Source organism: Rhopalosiphum maidis, chromosome 3, assembly GCF_003676215.2.
Source record: "Rhopalosiphum maidis isolate BTI-1 chromosome 3, ASM367621v3, whole genome shotgun sequence".
Classification (NCBI taxonomy): domain Eukaryota; kingdom Metazoa; phylum Arthropoda; class Insecta; order Hemiptera; family Aphididae; genus Rhopalosiphum; species Rhopalosiphum maidis.
The window spans coordinates 45084855-45108166 of NC_040879.1; the positions used below are offsets into that span (position 1 = coordinate 45084855).

The 23312-nt window shown below is 26.4% G+C and overlaps 2 protein-coding genes across 2 annotated transcripts in view; both read right to left on the reverse strand.

Annotated features, from left to right (window-relative positions):
- Window positions 1-5416: 5416 nt before the first annotated feature.
- On the reverse strand, window positions 5417-11725 carry LOC113555692 (cAMP-dependent protein kinase catalytic subunit beta-like). The gene is made up of 5 exons (XM_026960203.1): window positions 11720-11725; window positions 11465-11668; window positions 9155-9432; window positions 6669-7061; window positions 5417-5585 (listed from the first exon to the last, which is right to left on the reverse strand). The coding sequence occupies exons 1-5, from the start codon at window positions 11723-11725 to the stop codon at window positions 5417-5419; spliced, it is 1050 nt and encodes a 349-aa protein (XP_026816004.1).
- A 4619-nt stretch (window positions 11726-16344) lies between these two features.
- The window catches only part of LOC113555857, a 74002-nt gene continuing 67034 nt past the window's right edge, over window positions 16345-23312 (reverse strand). Inside the window, exons 6-11 of the mRNA XM_026960427.1 lie at window positions 22430-22566; window positions 22131-22285; window positions 21260-21338; window positions 20360-20522; window positions 19113-19278; window positions 16345-18737 (exon numbers count right to left, since the gene is read on the reverse strand). Of these exons, the coding sequence (XP_026816228.1) occupies window positions 18502-18737; window positions 19113-19278; window positions 20360-20522; window positions 21260-21338; window positions 22131-22285; window positions 22430-22566 (936 nt within the window). The 3' untranslated portion in view covers window positions 16345-18501. The remainder of the gene's footprint in view (window positions 18738-19112; window positions 19279-20359; window positions 20523-21259; window positions 21339-22130; window positions 22286-22429; window positions 22567-23312) is intronic.

A 23312-nucleotide genomic window follows, 5' to 3' on the forward strand; every position in this document is an offset into this window, starting at 1 on the left:
CTTTTTTCAATAAGAATTTCATAAAATATTTGTACCAATACAATGGTTATCAAAACTTGTATTATGGATTATTTATTAGACAATTTATTACAAAAGATTGATAGAACATAATTGACATTTACAATCAAACGATTAAAAGTCTGTGTAAAATTAAAAATATAATTTATATAGAAGTGGATCCATTCAATAAATTTTAACCACCAATCTAGGTTTAATACTCTAATTTATTTATCGTTTGATTTAGAGTCTTTGACAAATCGACAAGATTAAAGACTCGTTTAATCCAGCTATAAAATTTCACATTAACATTATTCGCTAAATTCGTATTCATTTAGTTAACATCGTCCAAATCATAATTAAATAATTTAAATGTATATTATATAAATTATATTAAAATATTACTATAGTAATGATCATTAGAAAAAATATGAATGAGATACCAGAATAAAGGACTTTGACAGTGGTGTAGCTAAATAGCCTATACATATCGCCGTGTAAACATAATACTAAATGTATAATATATATTTTACATTATTATTGTAAGGACAATTAACGAGTTAATAGCGGACGTATGTTTTAATTTTCAATACATAAATATCGTAATATATTTAAATTATTGAAATTTAGTGTCAAAATACAGTAAAAAATAAACGTATACATTTTAATAACTAAATATTGGAATACCCATTACTTTTTTAATAACGCTTGGAAAGTGATTTACATTTTTTAACTTGTATACTTTTAGTAAAATGAAAACGTTTAAAGTTAATAGTTAAGTCAATTTTTCTTTTAGTTAGTAAAAGTCAAATAGAAACCAAAAGTTAAATTTATACTTAAATTAATTTGTATATATAGATTTTTAATAAATACCCAAAAGATAATTTAAAATCATAAGATTTAAATATCGCTTTACAATCTAATTAATCCTACACAAAAAATCAACAACAATATTTCATATAAAAGTATATGAAAAGAAGAGTTTACAATAAATTAACTAAATATTTAAAAATGCAAAACTGGGAATGCCACTCTGCCATATATTTTATTATGGTATATTTTGAGCGTAGGTACCTAGAATCGCATAATTATATTACTTTAAAATTAAAATATAAAAAAAGGTTTTTTGTATTTTCTTACCTTTAATTGCAATAATACACTCTAAAAAATTACTCTATTGTACTAAACAGAATCGTAACACCTGAAGTTGAATTAATTTTGTTGTTGTATGGTTGTAAGTTTGTAAGACTATGACAAAACATAAGAGTGTTGCTTCCTCTTCAATTTATATCAAGAAAAAAACGCAGGTAAAGAGTGTTTTGGAGTTTTATCTGTTGAAAATAGAAAATATAATTTATTTTATTGATTATTTTGTGGTTGGTTAGTCTTCTGTGAGGTGTATGATTTGAAATAAGAGGTTAGAGAGAGTAATTTTGGTATTTTTTTTTAAAGGGATTTAGGTGGTTTTTTTTTTTTACCAAAATAGACTTTTCTTATATCAGTTATATACCGATTTTCCTAGTAATCAAATAAAACTTCTGAAAAGTCATGATACATATACTATTTGAAATTGTCATAAGGTATTATAAACTTGAAAACGAATTTTAAATTTAACCTTTTTTAATCCATTCAAAATTAATTAAATTTTTAAATTTTGAATATTAAAAATGTTTAAATGTTAATGCTATTATTGAACTAACAAAATTAATTTAAAAATATAATAAAGTCGATTTCAGTATTAGTATCCATGATGAATTCAAATATTTGTACATACATTTTATCGGAAAACTAGGTTAGCTTGTAATTTTGGCAAAATATCAATATTCATAAACAAAACAAAATAATTACTATTTGCGTTGTGCGTTATTGACATATGTCTGCACGCGCGGCCGCATATTTACGATTTTCGTATTTAACACTACAGTCATACCTTATTGATATTATCACTTACTACGCACACATTTAAACGACTTACACTTTGAAAATTTCCTACATTGAACATCTTGAAAACAGTCTATATTGAATCCTCTTAATACTATTTTAAAAACTTTTCTTACGATTTGTTCACACTTTTAAAACGCAACAAATAACTTTCATAATAACACAATACGTTGCTAATTTATCAATCGTAAAACGCATGCAGTGCTCAAAGTTATAAATTAATTTACTACAGCTAAATGTATTCGGAAGTGCATTTAGTTTGAAAATGCGAAAGAAATAAAATACATTGATTTAATTCTTGATTGCAGACTTAGATGAAATTAGCACATTAATTAAATTTTACGGAAGTACAATCTTTTAGATATTTAAATTTTAAACATAAAATAATTGAATATTATATTCATAATATCATGCTGAGTTGTGTAAAAAGAATAATTTTAATGTCTCATTACATTTTAATAAACCAATCATGGATTACTAAATTATGTTTAAGAAACTGTTAACTCCCTATTATTTATATCAAATTGATTTAAATATATTAAGTAATTGCAACCCGGCATGATATATAATATACACAGTGATTATTTTACCATTATACACTCGTTATTTCGTCAAGTATTGACTTTTTTCATTTTTTAAATATTTTGTATTATGCTTTTCTCAAACTTTATTTGTTTTATCCTATAATTTAATAGTGAAACCATTATCAATTTTTGATTTTAAAATGGTAACCTATATTTAAAATTTCATAAAATAGTAGATCTATTTTTTTATATGGATTTTAACGTTAAATTAAATTTAACCGTTAGTGAGTTATAGCTGCTCAAAGTTGAATGATTTGAGGTTTTTAGGTGTTCGTCCTACAGGTTATTACAGCTGTGAGGCGTTGATATAACTACAGCTACTAAGTTCATCACTGCGTTGACAGTCGATAACGAGTTTATTACAAATGAAAATATACACCTCTTATTATCTATTACCCATATGACTACTAGTTTTCAGAAAAAAAAAATGAAAACTGGCCAACTTTGAAAAGCTGTATCTTGTTGGCAAATTAACGAAAAATATTAATTTTAACGTTATTATTCATAAAAAAAATAGCCCTATTAATTTTGTACGTTTTAAATATTGGTTGCCATTTTAAAATCAAAAGTTGATAGTGGTTTTACTATTAAATAAAAGGGTGAATAAAAATAAAAATTTCGTTCAGTTTGAGAAAAGCATGATACAAAATATTTTCAAAAAAAAAAAAAAAAATGAAAAAGATGAAAAAATGTCAATAGACCAAATAATGAGTGAATAACGATAAAAGAATCACCATGTATGATGTATATACAGTGAAATTTTTTTATAACGATGTCGAATTAGTCACAAAAAAAAAATCGTAATATAATGAAGGAATTTGTTAAAAAAAATTATTATTATTATTATTATTTTGTCAAATAGAAAATTTCGTAAAATGGGAAGTTCGTTATATGGAAGTTTCACTGTACATATTATAAATACATACATAAATATATGGGCACCCATTATTAGTAAAAGGGGGGAGGGTTAAACGGGGCACTTGACCCACCACCTGTAAAAAAAATAATTTATTCTTTAATACATTTTATTATGATTTTAATACCTTATGAGTTATGAAATTATAAAATACATTTTTTAACTACATTAGGATGAAATAAATAGAATGAAGAAATGTGCAGTTCTTGTTTACTGATACGGATTATACAATTGATTATATTTAATTTTATATTTTTTCCATAAACTTATTAAAATGTATTTATAAAAACCCAATACAAATATTAATTATATAGGTTATAACTTTTAACTAAGTATAAAATATTTATATTTATATATTGAGTTAACATTGCACCATTATTTAGCTTAAATTTGAATTTTTTGGTTTACCTCTCCGCCCTCTCCCTTCTCTTTTAAAATTTTACTATTGGCACTCATATATTATATTATATACATTTTATATATTTTATAAAAATATTATATTATATTGTATTATTATATTTTATTTTATTTTATTATATTTTATATTAGGTATTAATCATATAAAAATGTATTTATTTAACATAAGCCAATAATCAATACAATAAGTATGTTATCGTATATCTATTTGGAGGCGTTTCTATTAATAAACATCTGTAAAATATAACAATAACATTCGTTAGACTTATAATAATAATCTTAAATTTCATTATTATATAAATATTTATTAAATTTACACTATACGCTTGTATATTTTTAAACAGATTAATGTGAAGAATTTCAAGTATTTTTAAAATGCATCTATTACACTTTAATTGTATAAACATAAAAATTTTAGATTTCATTTTCAGATCATGAGCACACGAACAAATATAAATATAATTTAAATATATAAACGTATTTTAACATTTTATGTATATACCAGCAAGGATATATCTTGTATTGTATTAATCAAGTTTAATACAGTTTTATCTTATATGACATTATTTATTTTTGTTTTAAAATTTACATTATATATATTTTTTTATAATACTGTTTCATTTAATATTGTTACTATTATTATTTTTTTTTTTTTTTGTACACAAACAATTAATAAAAACAGCTTAGTACAACTTGCATCAGTGCAAATTTTGACCAGTTATCAAATAATTTATTGAAAGCGGTACACTATTTTAGCTTACATGTTTGAGAATATTAGTTCATAAAGAACTCACTATTGATCCAAAAATTCTAATACAACTGAGAAAAAATTTACGAGAAACGTTGCTATATTATTCGATTGGCTATCGAACGATATAGAAAAATTTGACCGTGCGTTTAATTGTTTTATTTTGTCGATTATATATATATACATAAAGAAAGTTTTTAGAAATAGCATATTTTAAAACTATAATGATACTTAATTTTAATAATAATGAAAAATCAAGATCGGTATAAAGCAAGTCAAACTTGTCTAAATTTAACAACCAAAATTAGTGCTTCTTACACTTGTGAGTGATTTTTAACGCACTATTATTCATTGAGGCGTGTAGTTTAAAAATCAGCCAAAAGCATATTTTTTGAAAACTGGTTTTTATTGCATTTTCTAAATGTTCAAAATGTGTTACAAGTGCTGTAAAAATATTGAACATCAAAAAAAGCTATAACTGATCTAAGCTGACCATGGAAAATTATGATTGGTATCAAAATCACTCATCTAGTGATATCTATTCAAATACCAGTCATAATCAAACACTTTTTTTTCGAGGCAAAAAAATAATTGATAACAATATTAACGCTATGATAGTAGTACTTTAATAATTTTATTAGTTGTTGTTAATAAGCTTGAATCACGTACCGTTGAAAAAGTATTATTTATATTTATTTATAGTTTTACATGGGTACTTAAATATCCGATTTGGATTACGAGTAGATGTTGAACATTTTAAAATTATTATACATTATTATTTCATAATATTTTAGTTTTTGTTTATTGTGTCAGTTAAAAATCAGCAAAATAAGTTTGATCAACTCCGGTACACACAACAGTAGCATCTTCTTCTACATAGACTTCGAAGTTATGTGTATCTGATGGACTATTATAAGTTGGTATGAATGGAGCCACCATATGCTTATTATACAACATAACCCAATCTAGTTTTATAAACCATCTAAAAGAAACATTTGAGTTATTAATTAAACAGCAATAAAATAAAAATTCAGTTTTGTGATTTATTATAATTTATAAACCACTAAATATAGAATTAATCCTAACATGAAATATATACAATAGAATGTATTGTCCCATTTAATTGGAGACTATTTTACTTGGTAGTGATTTCTTTATACACAATTCGTTTTAAATGTTTTAGTATATTGTTCTAAAGACATTATAGGAAAACGTATTTACTTTTAATCACTGTTGCCCTCAAAATAACAATATTTTTGTATAACAAAATATAATTATCTTTTTTTTTGTTGTTTTTTTTTTAAAAATATGAAATGCTAAGTGACAAAGCTATAACATTTAGTATTTACTATAAAACTAAGTAGATTAGATCAGTGGCACCCACATGTCTTCCATGAACTAGTGCAGTTGTAATATTATAGGGCCCCCTAAATTTATTTTGACTATATTTATATTCACTTGATTCACATAATTCTTATCCGCTACAGCTTATACGTTTTAATACTCTAATGCATAACATTTCACAATTTCCGGGTCACGTGTGAAACCAGCGCAATTGAATTTCTTGGTACTCTACGCGTGCACCCCTGGATTAGATGAGTTTACAAATATAAATGCATTTTCATAATTAAAGTGTAAAATAAGAAAAAAAATAATTTCTTAAATAGTTGGCCACATTAATTTATCGAGGATATTATTATTTATTAGTGTTACATTGCAGACTACAGTAATAGTGGTGCAAAAAAAATATCCGACGATTAACAAACTGCAATTAATTAAATTGTCATACATTAAATCGTTCTAAAATACATATCACAGGGAATGCCTATTTGTATGTATTCGATAGGTTACACTTCAGCTACCAAATATTTCCCGGAATTCTAAAGTATTATTTTCTTTCTAAATTCATATTTTATATAAAAAAAAAAAATATAATAAAAATAACTGCAATGAGTTTGTAATGTTATGTATTTATAATACGCATAGATATTATATTGTGACACATCAATTTGTAAAAAATATATTTAAAGTTAAATCTATCGTCTAAAATAATTAAATATTTTACCGGTGGTATTTAATATCACTAATTCCTTTTGATAAGTTTCCATATCTTTTTGAGAGATCGACTCGCAGTAGGTTTTTCACGAGATGTGAAAGGTTTGGAGAAAAATTGATTGGCATTTTGTAAGTGCCGCTCAAGATTCTATAGAATAGTTTTTTTTCACTATCGGCATTGAATGGCACTGTTCCAGCAACCATTTCAAACAAAATTATGCCCAATGCCCACCAGTCAACCGGTTTTCCATACGATTTGATTGCTATGATTTCGGGTGCCAAGTAGTACGGAGTACCACAAAGAGTAGTTGTTCGATTGGAGGTTATACGCTTGCTTAATCCAAGATCTGTTAATTTTATAAAACCAACTTCATCAATCAACACATTTTCTGGTTTCAAATCCCTATTAACAATAAAAATAATAAAATAATAATTAATAATATTTTTTTACAACAACATATGTTGTGCTCGTCTTACAAACGCACAGCATTGCAAATTTGCAATTAGTAGAACTCATTATTTATTGTTAGCTTTCATAGAAGAGTGAAATGACCTAACATCATAGTTAAAAATAAGTATATTATCAGCGTTGGTTTGTTTTTGATGTTTTAATCTTCAAGAAAAATACATGAATATGTAAAATATGATATCAAATTTAAAATGCTCATATTTAACTTAAAAATTAAAATATCGAAAACAAAGCCAACGCGTAATCACTGATAATGTTACTAACTTTAATTTTGATATTAGATCAATTCATCTAATATTAAAACTAACAACATAAGATGGGTTCTACTAAACTCAAATTTATTATAGCATAAGTTTATAAGACCAGAACACATACATATGTATGTGTAGTGTCATTTTGATATCTGTAAAAATATAATTTCAAGCCAATCGTAAGTTATTATTGAAGTTTTAATTTTAAAATGAGTTATAACAATGTGAAATATTAAAATTATTATATGCTTGTTCTATACAAACTAAAATATCAATAAAAACCTACAAAATATCTTAGTTATATTCTTGCCTTCAAATTGTATAATTAACGACAATATGCTATGTTGTACGTTAGTAAGATGAATCATGGTCATAATAGATTTCAAGTATTTATTAAAATACTAAGACACGTATAAATAACTTCAAAAAACATTTATAACGACTTTTGAAATATTATCAGTATTTTATAGTATGATATAAAGTACCTACTCATAAATTTAATGATAAACTCAAAAATACACCAATGGCTATAATATTAATGTTAAAATATTACGATAAGAATGGAACTATGAATTTAATTTCTATTCACCATAATCACTAAAGTATTTAATTTTGTTCACAGGTACCTAACTACATGGTACACCAATTTCATTTAATAATAAACGATAAAAACAATGAAAGATAGGAGTTGCTCATAAATTTACTTCCAAATATTACGAGTAAATACGTATATCTATGTATAATGTATATCTATTTTTTCTTTTTAAATTAAAATTTAATTTGTATAAACAAACGAACCATAAAACTGTTTATGACCGCGTTTCAAGAAAGTATCTGTTGAATAAATTTCAAATCACAAATAAAAAACGTTATTTTTAAAAAGGTTTAGCTTAAACAATTTATTTTAATAGATATTTGAATTATTTACACCTTATAAGAATGTTAAGAATTTTTTCGTTTAAAATTGAACCCTTTCACTGCTACCCGAAAATCTATAGCACCTGCTCTGTGCTGACTATATATCATGTATTATTTAAATTGTTTTTTATCCTATAAAGATAGATCCGTACTCAACGAATCAGTAAACATTTCAAAAAAAAAAAAATTGGACCAAAACTTATAAAGTTATAGATAATTGTATAAATTTTAGGTAGTGGTTCTCAAAATAAATTAAAGTACAAAAATATTTAGAAATTAGGTTTTTAAATTTTTTAAGTCATAAATATATTTTTAACAACATTTTTGATCATTTGCATTAAAAAAAATATAAATCAAGTATAAATATTCTATAATTTTAAGAACTCGTGATAAGAAATATTATCATTTTCGGAATCAATGATTTTCACCAAACACATAAATGTACATAACAAACGAAGGTTTCGTGATAGGCTTTCGATTTTTTTTTTCCATTGAATAGACAATTCAAAAATCTATGGGCCGTTACTACATTTATTCTTCTACGGCTAGTCGAATAATTCAAAATGATAAAAACGTGTATACACGTCCACAGTAGTGAAAGTGTTAACAGCTGATAACACTATGTGTTATTCTGTAAAGATTTTTTGGTAGCTCATAGTGGTTTATGTTAAGGTTTGAATACAGTTTTGTGAAATTTATAGCAAATATGACTATAATATAGGTATAATGAATAATCGTGTTTTATATAATAAACAACTTCCCTCAAGAATAAACCCAAATCTAACCTATTCTGTCAAGCCAAACCATAAAATAATTTCTAACACCGAATCTATTGTTTAATACAATATTATTAATTACCTATAAAGTATATCCAACGAATGTAAGTATTCAAGTGCTAAGACCATTTGCCCCGCATAAAACATGGCATGCACTTCGTCTAGTACGCCTCGTTCGCTCATTAAGCTAAATAAGTCTCCCCCCACGATAAACGGCATAATAAAATAAAGGTTGCACACGTCCTTCGCACAATACTCCATTTGTATAATGAACGGATGGCGTAAGTTTGATAAAAGCTGTTTTTCATTCACTACGTGTTGTAAATAATTTCTCTTTAAGATTTGCTCTTTTTTCATTATCTAATAATAATACATACATAAGTTTAAATCAATGATTGATACACCATTGCAGATAAATATTATCGGACATTGCACAACTGAACATATGGTATTAGACTATTGGCTAAGTATAATAAACTTAAGATACCAAAACTAATATGTAGGCTTGTAAAGTACTTGATTAAAAGTATTTAAATACTTTTTAATTACTCAAATACGTATTCTAAATATATTTGAAAAAAGTACTTAGGTACAGTATTTAAATAATTTTTTGAAATTATCCGTATTTAAAATAAAATACTATTTTTATTATTTAAATACTTTTTTTTATCTTACTTTATGTAAAAGGACGCACACATTCAAATAAAATAGTACAAATTGTACAACATTTTTATTTATAGATTTTTCATCGTTGTGTATTGGTATATTGTAATATTTTTAGAGGCCTAAACTTTTCATCTAATTGAATGTATACAGTCCATCAATTACATGATAACATTTGAAATACCTATACTCGAATATTCATATGATTATACATTTATGAAATATGAAAATACGAATGTCTATACGGAAAATAGAGACAAAATTTCGAATATTGATACAGAGTGATGTACCTATTCCAATTTATCGGTAAATAGATTTTTTTTAATTAGTTTTCAACAATTTGCCATAGGTCAACTGATTATATAAAGATTATGCGTAAACCAAGTTACAAAACTGAATTCGGTTACAGACATCATTGCTAGTTGAATTTAAAAAGTAAATAAGAGGGTAAACTGAACTTATCTTATAGTTGGTAACTGGTAAGACAACCTTAGTATTATGTTAAAATATATGTGAGAGCTGACAATATAATAAAATATAACATTTAAGGTAAAAGTATACAAATTAATGGACATATATGAAAAGAAATTGTTGGTAGATGCTGCTTACAAGACATGTAAAGCCAAAAATAATATGTATATAAACTTTTTTTTTTCAAAAAAAATGTCCTACATATTTTTAAATTGTATACAAATTATACAGTTAACAAAGCTTAGTACTTTTTGTATGGCAACTTAAATTTTAAGTAAATATTATTGAATTATAACTAAAAAATATGTATAAAAATATTTTTAATAATAGCGTTAATAGTTTTTGAAATAATAAGTTATATTGATCAATCGTTATATTGTGTGGTCTACAAGAATAAATAATTTATCAATTCAGTACAACCTGGTAAACAATGATAAATCACTATCATTTGTACTTGAGAATTTGAAAATTTGAAATAAAAATCTCCAAACAAAATAAATATATTTATGTGAAACCAATATAATATAATAATCAAAAATAATAATAATAATAATAATAATAATAATACAAAAATACTAACTATGCTTCATAAAAGTATAAAGATAAAAACATTGTAAGAAATGAATTAATACAAATTGTGTCAACAAATTATTCGAGGAATTAACTTAAATATTAGAAATAAATTAACAAACCTTAATATAAAAATATACATTATAGCATTTTACGATCAATAATAATTAAAATAATTTAAAATAAAATTTTTGGAAGTCTGCGAGAATCGTTTGGTCCCTATTGGTAACTATAAACAACAGATAAAATGCGGAATAGGTCTTATTAAAAAAAAATAGTTTTGGCGGATACAAAAATCAAACAAATTTTAGTTTCGATGGAAACCATGCACACCGTAACTGACATTGGTTAATATAATATTATAATATATACATTGGAGATTGAAAATTCGTGGTTGAAAAACCGTAATGAAAAAAAGGTATTGTTACGGACCGACGTATTTCCGTGTTGTTAATCAACGCCAAACTGTACGCATACAATAGTTGAAAAAATAATTAATTAACTGTGGGCTAGATGCCTACATTTATTTTTCATATAAATAATACGTTATAACGTATTATATTAAAATACAAACCCAGTCCCTATTGAAAGTCAAAACTATACGAGACATAACAATATGCGTTGTATCGTTTGTAAATTGTATTAAACATTAAGACATTATAATAATTATTAATTTCCTATTTCTTACTTTCATAGCTAAAAATTTATTGGGATGCAATTTGTGGTTGACTAACATAACACGTCCAAAAGCACCCACGCCAATAGTCTTATGCAATATGAAATCGTGAAACGACGATTCGTTCATTGGTTGTTGTTTTAAGCGGTCTTCGAAATTTTTTTTTGAACATTCTAAGTAATCTTGAATTTTGTTTATATCTTCTAATATACAATTGTTATTTCGTTCAGTATTAAATTTATATTCAACATTTAAAGGAGGACTTACGGCCATGGTATATGACCGAACAGTTTTCAACAAAAAATCGTTCAATCGTTGTTCGACATGTTTAAACGAGTTAAACTATATTATAGTGAACACCCGTATCTATCAATTATAAATACGAATGTCGGCAGTAACCTAGGTGTAATTATTACCGTGTGACGTCGTCAATAAAAATAACATCTAATATATAGCTGGTAGATCCGAGATCATTAAAGATAATATTTCAACTTTATATCGTGTCTATTTCTGTATTTAGGAGTGTGCGAATGAGTAGTTATCTACACTTAACTGTCGACAGTAAAATATTGGACAACGGTATCCTGCCGATAAAAAGCAAACAGAACATTGTAATATTATATAATCATATAATTTAAGATATGAAACAAATTGAAGTTTAAACGTCTGGAACATAAATGATTTTTTTTTTTTTTTGTTCTTATAAAAAGTCAAATAAGTTCTTCCGGTTCTAACCAGTATTTACGAGTATACTAGTATATATTTTTAAATTGATTTATTTTATATTTTAGAAACTAAAACTTAAAAAATATACAATACAAAATTGAATTAATAATTTATCATAGCAAAATATTTATAAAATAATGAATAAGTATGTGATATCGAAAACTATTGGTCTATGACCCACGACAATGGTGTAGCTAAATAGCCTATCTATATCGCCGTGTTATCATAATCTATAAAAGCAAAATATTTATTACTTATTAGAAAAACAAATTATTAACGTACTTACTACTTATGTTTTAATGAATATTAATTACACGGCAGTGGAATACCTAGGTTATCTTTTTCCAATGCATTTATATTGAATATTTGTATAATAAATTTAAATATTATATCCAAGCATAAATAATTCAATAATTTATAATCATTTTGTCAATTTACTTTGTACATTAAAATACCTAAACGGTTTGATATTTTATAAAATACTTCATATTGTCTATAAGTAAAATATAAAAATTTATAAATTAAAACTTATTAATGATTATTGGGAACAAATTTATTTATTAATTGATTTAACTCGGTAGTAACGACTAATTTTACAATTTAAAATATAAGCATATTAATTTTTAATTATATTTAACATTTTTCGATTATTTTTTTTTCAAATTCTAATATGTGATATTGTTATACATTATATTATAGTATCTTAAATTATGAAACATTTTATAAAATAAAATTGAAAATAGAATAATTTTACTAGAATTATATAATAAATTATAAAAATTCAACATAAGCTAACTATACAATATACAACAACTATATACTAATATATTCTAAATTAAAAATACAGTGTTATTTAAAATGATTCATCTGATTTCAAATGCTTATATCTTTTTAGTTTTTAGATTTAGAGTAACATATTATGATACATTAAATAAAAGAATAATATTTTAAATGTATGTAATATGATACCAAAAAAAGGTCCACGTGGCTTCTTTGGTCAAATGGATAACTTCTAATCGAAACTCTTATTTATTCCATACATGTCCGTTACTCCGTTCTAACTGACTGCCCTTGTTTGTAGGTCAATAATAGTGGTAAATATATAGTATTTGAAATACTATACTTTTGAAATATCGCCAAAAAATTTAATCACATGACTTAAGATCAAGTGATCCAGGAAGCTAAGTACTAACCATCAGATCATACATTTTTAATTACCCAGTAAAATCTGAAATAATCTCTAATCAAACTAATCCCACAATATGCCCAAATAATTTAAAACACTTAAAATTGGCTGTAATCATTATTAATCATGTTTTTTTTTTAGATATAATGTTCAAATCAACTTTGATGGTTGTGATTTTAATTTCCAAAAACATACCTATTGAATATTAAAAACTATTACGAAACAATAATTCTCACGTTTCAAATCTATTTCGAATTTTATTCCTACGGTTTGGACTTACAAACATATTTATTTTTACTTAGATTCAATATATATCACTCAATAACTTCAACAAAAAAAAAAGTGGATAAGTAAATAACTGCTCTGCTATCAAGTAGGAATTGGATATATCCCGTAACTATTTAGTTCACTGTAATGGATGTGTTAAATTTGAATTCAATGATTCAATAATTAATACATACAAAAAAGAAGTCTGAATGGTGTTGGTCTATCAGTATGTATCACTAAGTAGTATATTAATTCATGTTATGTTTTTTATATTGCTATTTAAGTAATTTATATTACTGCATTAGTATTACGGTTGGTTAAATTAATTTTTATCAAAATATTATATTTAAAAATTACATTACGTATAATAAATATAATAATATTATTATATTAATAATACACATACAAATTAAAAGTTCCCTCAAATGTTTTTTAAATTAAACCAAAATAACTAAAACTGTTATTTTTCGTAAAATTAATATCTTCTTTAGTTACATTTAATTTCTAATATTTATAAAAAATAAAAAAAATATGCTATTATGTACTCACAATTTTTGACTTTCAATAACTACTGTTTATACAACCATTTGTTAAGTTATTAAGCCTAACCTACAAAAATGGAATATTTTATAAATTTTAACTAAAAAAATATTCTACGCGAATTTTTTAAAATTTAAACTTTAAAGCTTAAATCGTGACTACATATTTTTAACTTTTTTAAGCTTAAAAAATAATTTCAATCGGTCTATAAATAGGTAAAAAATATTTTGGTAGTTTTTAAATATCTACAGCTATTAATTTTTTTTTTTTTTTTTTTGAATTACTTACTTTAAAATCAACATTTTTCAAACATAATTTTGTGTAAGGATTCCGGTTTTCTCTAAGTTATGTAATTTGTTATTACTTTTGAAAATAGACGATTCGATTAATTTAAATTTTTCTGGAACACTTTACTTTTGCAATACTGATTTGAAGTTTATTTTTTACCTGTAATAGCGTCTAGTGGTTGTAAAAATTATTCAGTCTGTCTTTGAAAGTTCTTTGTGATAATTTCATGCTGCTTTGCAGATTTGCGAAATTCAATTTTCATTCGGTTGATTTTCATGAAACAAATCTAACAGGGTATAAAACAGTATCATTTTAAAAACTACGAACGTTAAACCATTCAATTAATGATTATATTATTAAAATATTGCTCTACAACAAGAACATAATTAATTGTTGTAATATATTGTATTACCTACATCCTATTACATAATATGATTGATGAGCTAATACATTTTACGTAGTAAGCTGATGAAAAACAACTGTCGGACTATAATCGTTATATTTTCTTTGAGCCGTTTAACGGTTTATTAGTATTCCATCCATTGTTATTCCATTATGTCTATAATTGAGTCAAATTTGAACTATTTTCCCAGTAACATATTTTATCATTTGCCATCATCACGGTCTCGATGCATAAGATAAATTGCCATGTAAAATATGGTATGGGCTTTTGTATATAACATATAATATTATACTATATTATACTCACAAAGGCTTGCGTAATCGTTTGTTCCAGTTCGACATGCGAACATAACAACCACCAAATATATGACATTGATATTATTATCGTAAAATATGCAAGAGTGGCGGCGTTTGATATACATTCTCGTACAATAATAGAGAATCATTAATTGAATGCTGACAACGACAACGAAATTATCCTGCGTAGGCAAGATGCCACAGGTTGTCGCATCGGTTCTAAACCAGTGACAATATTTTTAAAATGTTAAAATATTGTAACCAAAATGTTAGCATTCACAACCAAATATTTTCATCAAAATTTGAGTTTTAATATTTGGCTGAGATAAACGTACCTCCCCCTCACCCACAACTTAGTTGTCATAACGGCTCTAAACTGGTGCCAATATTTTGTTATCATGTATCTTGAATACAATTGACTGAAACGTTTTCCACCAATCTATTGAAACTTATAATACATTTTTTAATACATTATTGTTTATGTTCTTTTTAATTACTTTTATATACATTTTATTTTTAAGGAGATATTATCCGCATAGTTACTAAAAAATAATATTGAAAAAAAATTTAGAATTTTAAATAAATTATTTTTTCTATACTTAGATTATCCTATTTATAATTGAAGTAACCACTATAGATGGGTATAGTATATTTTTAAATTTATTTGAATTGTATTATCCGTGCATGTACCAAAACTTAACTCAGTGAAACAGTTTTGTTTTAAAACTATAAAATAATATGCATTATTTACTAATACAATGAAAGCCAGTATTTCTTATTTAAAAATAATCCACTATTCACTGTATTTTAAGAAAAACAATATTTTAGTCAATTGTACAATTAATTGATTTATTAATTATTATTATTAAGCAGTGTTTTGATGTACAGTGTACTATGTATTATAACTTTATTGAAATCGACGACGTATACCTACGCTACGCGTACGTATATAAATAATGGCAATATGGCATCCAGAAAGAAAATATTTATCATATTATAAAAGGTCACTAAAAAAACAATAAATGCACAATTTCAATACTAAAATTATATTTAAAATAAATGTATCATAATATAATAATATTAGGTTACTAAAAATAATTTATATATTATATATTTTATCAAATAAATATCTATATTATATAATTAATAATATTCTGATAAAATAATTATAATAAATATTAAAATTAAACATTATGGAATTATGATATAAAAAAATGCATTTTGTTTTTATACCAAAAACACTAAATGCTCTGTACAGAGCTTAAAAACTAGTAGGTCTATTAGTACAACCCCTATATAAAGAGCACAACATAATATTTTCTGACGGAAATATTTTTACACGACTTGATATTAAATTTTAATTCACTCGTCCTATCCACGCAGAAAAAAATAATATTTTTTTTGCCTTGGAAAATGATTTTGGAAATAAATTATAATAAAATTAATACCATCCCGGGCACTGATAATCGTTTTCACGTTCTAGTCGCTCGCATCAATTAGTTGCTCGTTAGATAGAGGTTGTCCTAACATATCGTGTTTACGCACGTGCAAACACTGAATAAAATATATATATATATAACTATAATCTAAAATACAAATCTAACTTACTTAAGAAGATGTTTCTAATACAATAATATTATATGAATATTTACAAGCGACAAGCGAAATGAAAAATTCTTGTTCTTTTTCAAGCAGTTATTCATCAGTTATTATGAAACGATTGATACTAATAATGCAATGACGATGTAATGGATTATTAATAATTATAGTTTCAAAGTATTATCGTAGAACGTCACCTAATAAGATACGATTTTAGGTACTATGTATAATTATCATATATAATGTTTAACTAGGTACTATTAAAACGATTTAATTTCGTCTATGAAACCGAAATGAATCGACAATGACATACCTACGTGAGAGGATATGGAGCGAGCGTTGGCGAGAGGTAGACACGGTGGGTGAGCGAAACAATGATTTTCCTGGTATGTAGATCAAGAGGGAGCTCTATCGTGGCGATAATATTATTATAATTTAGCGACATGTGGGGCGAATTTGTCGGAGGTTCGGCGACCCAAACAATTTCTACCGATTATACTGCATAATATATTATAATATTGTTCCGCGTCGAAATATAATGTACCAAGACAAATTCCTCGAAACTAATCTATACTCGCCGTATTGAAAACACGACGAAACGTGTGTGCCGTATGTAAAAATTTGCATTTCGGATGTCTTCGCGTATTCAAGTATAATGCACAGGAGATCACGAAGTCATAAGATCATAAACAGGTGGTCACTGACCATAGCCATTCGTTACAAAAACTGAATAACAGCTGATAATATTATCATGAATGGCTTTCGAGTGCGGAAAAGATATACGTGAAAATATGTATACTATTCAAAACTGTGTAACATAGAGAAGCCACCTAATTGTGTTTTCGAGAAAAAGTAGTATGAACGCATATGTTGTACGCTTAATATAGCATCAGCAAATAGCAACTACTATAATATTATAGTATACGAATTAATTGATACAATATTTTTACTTTTTTTTTTTTTTTACTTAGTATGGCCCATTTTTTGTGTTCTCTTCTTCTTCTTAATAATAATAATAATAATAATTGAAAAAGATTAAAAAATTACATAAAGATGTCGTTCGTTTTGTATAAATAGTGAATTAAACCTGACTTAAATTATTAAAATATTATCTGTTTTGTGAGACGTGTTTGAAAAGACAGTAATTATTATTATTATTATTAATAATATTATTATCACGTGTTTCAGACGAACGTTTGCACACAGACAAGTCGAGAGATAATCAATTAAATAACAGCAGACAAATATTATAAATCCACGTTTGATGGTGAGTATTATATTGGTATTATTTAGATATTATCACAGAGATAACAACCAAAACGAATTATCGACTCGGAAAAAACAAAGTCCGATCGTATTTTAAGTGTGCATAGCATATTATGTAATATAATGATATTCTTATAAAACGAATACGAAAATAGTCCTGTCTGTACGCGATCTAGTCACGGGTAATCCTTCGCCCTCTCCCGAATGTCTGCACTGCAATACCAATTGACAACAATAACAATAATAATAATACTAATAATTACAATTAAAAAAAAAAAAAAAAGCATGTATATAGAAAATATCATATTACTATGTTCGATGCGAGCGATGAAAGGAGTGTTGTATTGTATACACACGGTATGATATGATAATGTTAAGTGTTTTGTACCTGACGATATTTTGTAAAAAAAAAAAATACAGGTTGCTATTTCCGTACCCCCCCCCGCCCAGCGGTTAAGTCGACTTACGTCAACCCCCGTCAGTTTATTCTGCCCTTGTGCGTGAGGAAACATCTCGCCGGCGCGGCAGCGATCACGTGATGAGCTGCACTGTCGGCGCAACCCTTGACCAGTCGCTTGGACCGGTAACACATGACGGTCAGTGCCAAACTCAGGAAACACAGCACGGTGGAGGCAAGCGCCAACAGACCGGCCAGCAAACCGGACCTCACACACACTGAATTCTGGCTGTTGTCCGTGTAGTATCCCGTGGTCCCTGAAAATCGTACAATTATGTTGTTTATTAAATTGTATTTCGTAATTGGCGAAGGGAAGTGGCACAAAATTGGCTAGTTTTCCATAACGCACTATGCAAGACGTCGTGTCACTGCAATCTATAAAGTTGTGGCGAGGAGGTACCGTCATTTTTTTTCATAAACTTAAATAATATTTTTAACATTTATAAATTTCAATGATTAATAAGATATATAAAAAGTATAAATCCTATACTAATAATCACTTGAAAGTAGAGAATTTATATTTTATGATAGTTTATGTAATTATTTTATAAGTATAATATTAGAAATAAGTTTGGGAGGTAATGTCAATGAGTATATAATATGAGTTGTAATAATATAATTTGTATACTCACTGTTGCTAAGAGCACTTGCGTCTTCACCGTTCTCGCCCTCTTGGAGCACTCTCAAAGACTGGAATAAGTTGATGTTCTGTGAAAGGGCCGCCGGGGTCGTTGCCACCTCCACATCAGTGGACCGTTTCGCCACGCTCTTGGCATTCCTCCAGTGACACGGTTGACTCTACACATAGAAATAAAACAAATGAAACGAGACGGTCAGCTATTGTTGTATACAAGAGTAAATTAGGTAAGTGGTAAGTGAAATTTGCTAAATACAATATAATGTTATGGTCAAATATCTGTCTAAAGTGATTTAATCGAAAATCATTTTTTTCTTTGAGTAAAAAATCATAGTATAGTAAAATCCGGCTTCGATGTGCCACGCAGTTATTCATAATATTGTTATAGTAACAAATTTACCAATAATAAAATGAATCAATGGTATTGATATTGTTTATTGTCTTATGAATTTATTTTTAAAATGTTCTTGACTGAATTATCCCTCAAAACTTAATATTATAATATTTTTTATTAATTGTTATGGCATACGTGTAATTAATTTAATTTGATTAGTTTTAGTTTTAAAAAAGACGTGCAAGTTAATAAATATTAATTGTTTTATGTTAAGTGAATAAATTATGAGAATTTAGAAGTTAATTATTTACAAATAATAAATCAAACTCACTACAGTTAGTATTATGCAAACAAATATAAACTAAACTTAGTTTTAAAAAAGTTAAGCTAATTTTTATTAAGCACCTACGTATATCGCATACATATAATTTTGTGCCATTTTATTAAATGTAATCTTATATTATTAGGAAAAATAATAATGTAACATTTTCTTATGTATTATTTTCATTTTCATTTAAAACCGTATACACAGTAGTAGGTATAAAACCATTAAGACTAACAATTTAAAAAATATTTTTAATATTAACTTGATGGATTATTTTTAAATTAACTGAAAAAAGCCAAATTATTTCTAAAGTAAATTAAACTAGATAAGCTATTATTCAAAAATTAACAACGAACCAGTTAAGTTTAAAATAAATTTAAAATATTTTTATATTAACTCAAATGTTTTATCTAGTTAAAGCCCACCTTTGAATCAAACTATTAAAGCGAAACCGTCTTTCTTTACTAAATTGATTAAAATAAATGTTGCTGCATAATGTATACTGATGAAGCATTTCCGGTCACATTTGTTACTGTTCGATCAAACGACCAGCTTAATGGCTGAATTCGATTTGGTGACTTACCGGACATCTGCCATGACACATCCGGACGTCACATTCAATGTAAAGAGCCGGCGACCCGGTGAACCTGAACGTTTTCATGTAAGCGAATACTTGGGTCTCGAACACTTGGCTTTCGCTCCACGATCCTCTGAATCGGCTGATCAACTTGTCGTCGACGGGGCATCTGTAAACAAATGACAAAGTGATCGTCAAGTCAGAGGTCAAAAACGTATTGTTTGCCACTTTTCCGAAACCATCGTGAGGCTACAACCCTCTTAGAAAAACCCGTTATTTACGAGGGATTTAAATAAATGACTTTAATGATATTTAAAAAAAATATAAATTCAAATATTAGTATTTCACTAATAATCATAATAATATTATAAAGAAAATTCAATTACACCATAATAGAACTAATCAGTTATTTTACTGTAGTTTTATACTTGTAGAATTATAACTACAATATTATTATTCTTATAATATAATATCAAAAGAAAAAAATAGAAAAAATGACATTATATATGATTTTTAATATATATTTGGTATTTACTTTGCATTATAATTTTCAAAACAACTACATAACTGTTATCATGTACTTTTTTTAAAAACGAATATTTCATTGTTTTTGGTACCTTCGTGTGTCTATACACATAAAAACAACTCGGAGGTATGAATTCCTCTTAAGTGTATCATTTATTCATTGTTGACTATCATGACGATATCATTCATAATATTTTATTATACACGAACGGATAGATCAAATACCCGGCGGTGAGATCCGACCGGATATTACAACAGCCGGACACGTCGTAAACAGCACTGTATATTCGTGGTTTATAAAACGACTAACGTATTATTGTTATTGCATGCCGATTATAATAATATGATGTCAAGAGTTATAATATAATGTTACTCGCTCACCCGTATTGATCGATGAGTTGAATCTTCTTCTGCGCTCCGTTGTGCGCGTAACAATCGTTCACCACAATATCGAAGCCATCTGCAATCACACCCGAAAAAACCGTTATCCAAAATATACATTAATTTGTTCAATAATAATAACAATGCAATTTGACGACACGATATTAAAATGCGGCGTTCGAGTGACGAGTTAACAGGAGGAAACATCAATGAACACGATTTACATCCCTCTGAGGCGAAGATTGTGCAAATGTATTTACGATTTTTTTTGTCTTTAAGCAATTCATTGGAACTGTGCGCGCCGACATTAGGGTCGGAAAAATTTTGATACGATAGCTCGTCAAAGGACGCACGGGTGTATGCAATTCTGGAACGTGCGATATGAAACGATTTGGGAACACAAAACTCCTTGTTACGATAAAGATAACGATATGAAAATAAAATTAGCATATTTATTATTATTGAAACGAACAGACATTGTAAAGTTTAGCTGTGTATAATGATTATTAATTTGGAGTGTAAGTTATATTTTCCATAATTTTTTACTTAACTGTTGTAGCACATTATTCCTATACATTAATGCGAGACAAGTGCAATTAAATTGTTGATTATTACGATAATGAATGTCATATAATATAATCAAATATTAGATTGAGGAAATACAATTTTTTTTTTTCAACCGTAGTGATCAATATATTATAAACCTATTTAAAAGCCTTCAAACAAAACACTCAGTTTATATCCATATAGTGACCGATCAACGGTGTAAATTATACCAAAAACGTCACTTTGATCAAGAACGCAATCTCCACTGCGGACTCGACCATAATATTATTACGTATTAATATTATTAGTAATATTCAATCATTACCATATTTGCTCCTCATGTAGATGATCAAAGTCAGCGGGTCTCCGACGCGTACAGGTCCTCCCACCCTGTTTCCGGTAGTGCCGTATCCGTACCGTATTTCCATGTAACACTCGGGCGGCGATAGTGTAAATACTACTGGATTGCCGGTAGCCACTCTGAGAAAACAAAACCAAACAACGTTAACATAATTTATAAATAAAGGAAAAATCGTTTAATTATTTTTTTTTTTTTGTATAATATATACATATATAATTGTATTGTAAAATTAGTATTGTTAAACGGATATAGTGAACACGTACTCAACGTCTAAAAACGGAAATGTCACAGTTTTCCAAAAGTCGTAGCCATATTCACATGTCACTTTGAAGTGTTCGTCCCATTCTTCTTCGATCAACGGGTTGTATTGGACGGTTACGGTATTCCACATGAGATTTTTCTGAAAATGAAAACGATGTCCGTCAATTAAACACATCGTTATATATAGATGATATTATTACAATGTTTTAATATTACCATAAATATCGTGACTAACATTGATATAATGTGTCAAGAAACCTCGTTACTTACGTCGGAATTAACCGAATGTCTATCAGAAAATAAATAATAATATTATTATTTATTATAACTATGTTTACAATAGTATAATATGCTATAAGTCTTTATGCTCATCTGATACCAAACAAAATGTTAAAATGAAATTGACAGTTGACTTTACTCGATAATTATTATTTACCTTTTATTTATCCATAATATATTTTTTTTATATCGATTACTTTAATTTATTATATAATAATATGATTTCATCATAAACAATGATAAATTGAAAATAATTAAAATTGCAGTCACCAATTGCTATGCAAAAAGATGATCTATTTGTTAAAATTTGTATTTTTATTTTTGTATAATATAATATATTATGTTGGTAACAAAAAAGTTTTTTGGATATAAGCACAGCTTTGATTAAAACATAGTAAACTTGTTAATAAATCAAAATCCGTTTTCAAAATTAAAATACATATTTAGTATGTCTGTGCGTATGGAAGTTCATTGGCCACTGATTAATAATTGATGAATTCTCCGAAATTTCAAATTTAGACCCACTCACACTAATGTTAATTTACTTGTCAGTTATCACACACTGGTAAGTCACTAAAATACTATCATATCAAATTTCCCTATAAT